Here is a 3,167-nt window from a genome sequence, read left to right as displayed (position 1 = left end):
TGAAAAATATATTTAGGTATCTCATTACAGATTGTGGTTTTTTAAAGTGCAAAGTGTCATTTAACTTGTATTCGTTCCCGGACCGTTAAACGGATATGGTTTCCTGTTATTTTTTTATTTTTAATTACTACTTCCCGCAGTCTGCAGCTTTTCCTGCATATATCTTTTTCATATTTAAACATATCCTTTTAGTCTCAATGAAATATTGAAACTTGTAAACACTTCAATAAGTTGTTATTGTCCAAACAATCAAACGACGATCAAAGTAAAAATAGATAGGTACATGTTTTAATTTATTCGACTGACCATTGAACCGAAAATTTTATTTTAGAAAAAAAAAAGTCTTTTTGTTGTTTCTTTTTCCTGACCTTACTATGCTAGAGACTGACGATGACGTCACGCACTTGTGTGCGTACCCGCGTGCCTGTGTACGCGTGTCGCTCTGCAACCGACGTGATATATTGAGAACTGCACCAAAAATCGCTATACCTAGTTTTACGTAACGTAACATTTAGCGTTACGTTTTGGTGCGTAAGGTCGTATAACTTTTTGTTCGAATATTTTTTCCAGCGGTAGATACATAGGTACAGAAAGAACATTGATAGATAAATTTGAACGTATACAGCCATAGCTTGTCTATATAAATATACTACTATATATATATACTACAAGCTACTTGCACGTTCGATCTGTGCTCCAAGTAAATAATTATTTATAAGTAAATCTGCAATAGTTTTGGTGTTAAATTGACATTGATCAACCACTAATATTGAGACACATAATAATTCATAATAGTTTAGGAATTTGGATTCGTTAAATCTAAGTAAAAGTGAATTTAAAGTTATATTTCAATCAATCTACTGGTGATTCCGCGAGTGTTCGACAAAAACGCGTAAGCGACGCAATTTACACGGCGCTTACGACCTTTCCGCCGCGAACAAGCCGCTGATCACTGATATCAACTTGCGACTGTCGGCAGGTAAATAAGCTGTTACCCACTATTATAAAATAAGAAGTAAACTAATAATGGAATGCGCAAAGTGTAATGTTTTGAAGGCGGAGGAAGTACTTAAATGTGCAAGTTGCCGAGTTTCGATGCACTACTCTTGTGGTGGCTTATCAGAGAAAGATCTAAACAAAATACTACCGATGAATAAACCAAAATGGAAGTGTGTGCCATGTAAAAGTGGCCCGAGCAAATCCGCATCTGGCAAAAGCCCCCCAATGCCGCCTTTATTAATAGACAATACACACCAACCGCGCTCAATTGTAAATATAGATATTGACCAACTAAAGGCCCACTTTGATCTCAGTTTTTCTACCATAAATGCCAATATTGAATCCCTTAGAGCGGATTTTACTGAACAACTTAAAAACCTGACGTCAACAGTGAGCTTGTGGGGAACGAAGATCGTGGAATTGGAGTCTGAAGTAGGTGCCTTAAATAAAAAAGTTATCAAGCTAGAATCAGATATAGTCCAACTATCAGAAGATAAGGAGAAAATTAGTGAAGAGTTATTGTTCTTGAAGAGACAAGTCGATGATTCTGAACAGAAGTCACGCTTATGTAACATCGAAATACAAAATATACCGGAGAGCAAAAACGAAAATTTACTACACATTGTGGGGACAATTGGCGTTTTGTTGGGAGTTCCAATCACGGAAGACCGCGTTCGAGATTGCCACCGTGTTGCTCACAATAACAACTCGACTAATCGTCCCAAAAATATTATAGTACAACTAACGTCTAGGCGCCTTAAAAGCGAGGTCATAGCGGCAGCAAGGATTAGGAAAAACCTTACTCTTGAGAAACTACGTAAAGCAACTACGTCTTTGAAGCCAGGCGAACCCACTACTTATGCCTCTGGAGGTGACTCATCACAGCGAATATACGTTAACGAACACCTTACCCTCAAAAATAAGATTTTGTTCTCTAAAGTCAGAGAAGTGGCAGTCGCTAAAGACTACAAATACGTGTGGATAAAAAATGCAACCATACTGCTCCGCAAGAATGATCAATCGAAGGTGATTGCGATTCGGCAAGGGGATGATTTAGAGAAGTTGTGACTACATCGACATTCTTATCTCACCATTCTTCATTGTGTACTCTTTACGTTAATAAAGCTTTACGCAACCTATATAAGTTTAAATAATCTAACGTCGAAAGCCCAATTAAATTTCATGTGTGTAATTCTATGTCTAACTCATGCCCATAAATACATTATACATTGTGTGTACAAAATCATACATAGTTGTTCTATCACAAATGATACATGATACACTTTCATTTTACTACCAAAATTGCCGAGGGTTAAGATCGAAACTTAGTGAGTTACGTTTGAATATACTAAATTCAGATTTTGACGTTCTGATTCTCACTGAAACGTGGTTAAGGCCAGGCATATTTGACACAGAGATTGTCGACACCAGGTACAACGTATATCGGGCTGATAGGGATCTAAATAAATCAACCAAAACTGACGGAGGGGGAGTACTGATAGCAGTCAAGAAAAGCATTCAGTCAAGCTGCCTAGTTAGTAGAGAATATCCATGGGAGGAGATTTATATTTTGTTAACCACTCCTGAAAATGAAGTTCTTTTAAACGCTGTTTATTTACCCCCAAAATCTGGAACTAGGTTGTATAAATTATATCTGGAAAATCTAGAAAGTATTTGTAATAAGTTTACTAAACAAAAAACTGAAGTATGCATTGTTGGTGATTTCAATTTGCCAGACATTGGTTGGACTCAGGATATCGACAAAGCTTTAAAACCGATTATATCAGGTCTGAATGAGGAAAGTATATCGCTAATTGAAACATGTGAAATGTTAGGTTTGTATCAATACAACCATATATTAAACTCGAATAATAAACTTTTAGACTTGTTGTTTTGTACTTCAGGTTTCATTTCACATATTGAAACAGCTATTCCTTTAACAAAAATTGACAATTATCACCCCTCCGTACAGTTCTTTAGCAAAAGAAAAAGGTCTCCCCATGTAATGAAAAAAAACTCACTTTTGACATATAATTTTCGGAAAGCAAATTACCCAGAAATAATTAACGCTTTAAAGCAAATTGATTGGCAGGCAAAACTAGGTAACTTGGACACTAACACAGCTGTTAATACGTTTTATGATCTATTATTTGAGATAATTGATGTCC

The 3,167-nt window shown here is 36.2% G+C and overlaps 1 protein-coding gene across 1 annotated transcript; it reads left to right on the top strand.

Moving 5' to 3' along the window:
- Positions 1 to 1,026: 1,026 nt before the first annotated feature.
- On the top strand, positions 1,027 to 2,067 carry LOC123721907. The gene has a single exon (XM_045682013.1). It carries the CDS (start codon positions 1,027 to 1,029, stop codon positions 2,065 to 2,067), a length of 1,041 nt encoding a protein of 346 aa, XP_045537969.1.
- Positions 2,068 to 3,167: the final 1,100 nt, after the last annotated feature.

This window comes from Papilio machaon, chromosome 17 (genome assembly GCF_912999745.1).
Source record: "Papilio machaon chromosome 17, ilPapMach1.1, whole genome shotgun sequence".
Taxonomy (NCBI): domain Eukaryota; kingdom Metazoa; phylum Arthropoda; class Insecta; order Lepidoptera; family Papilionidae; genus Papilio; species Papilio machaon.
Note: the sequence above shows the minus strand (reverse complement) of the source record. Positions and strands in the feature narration are given on the sequence as shown.

Excerpts from the sequence above, each read along its gene's own strand:
- LOC123721907 (XM_045682013.1), top strand. The coding sequence starts at position 1,027 with ATGGAATGCGCAAAGTGTAATGTTTTGAAGGCGGAGGAAGTACTTAAA.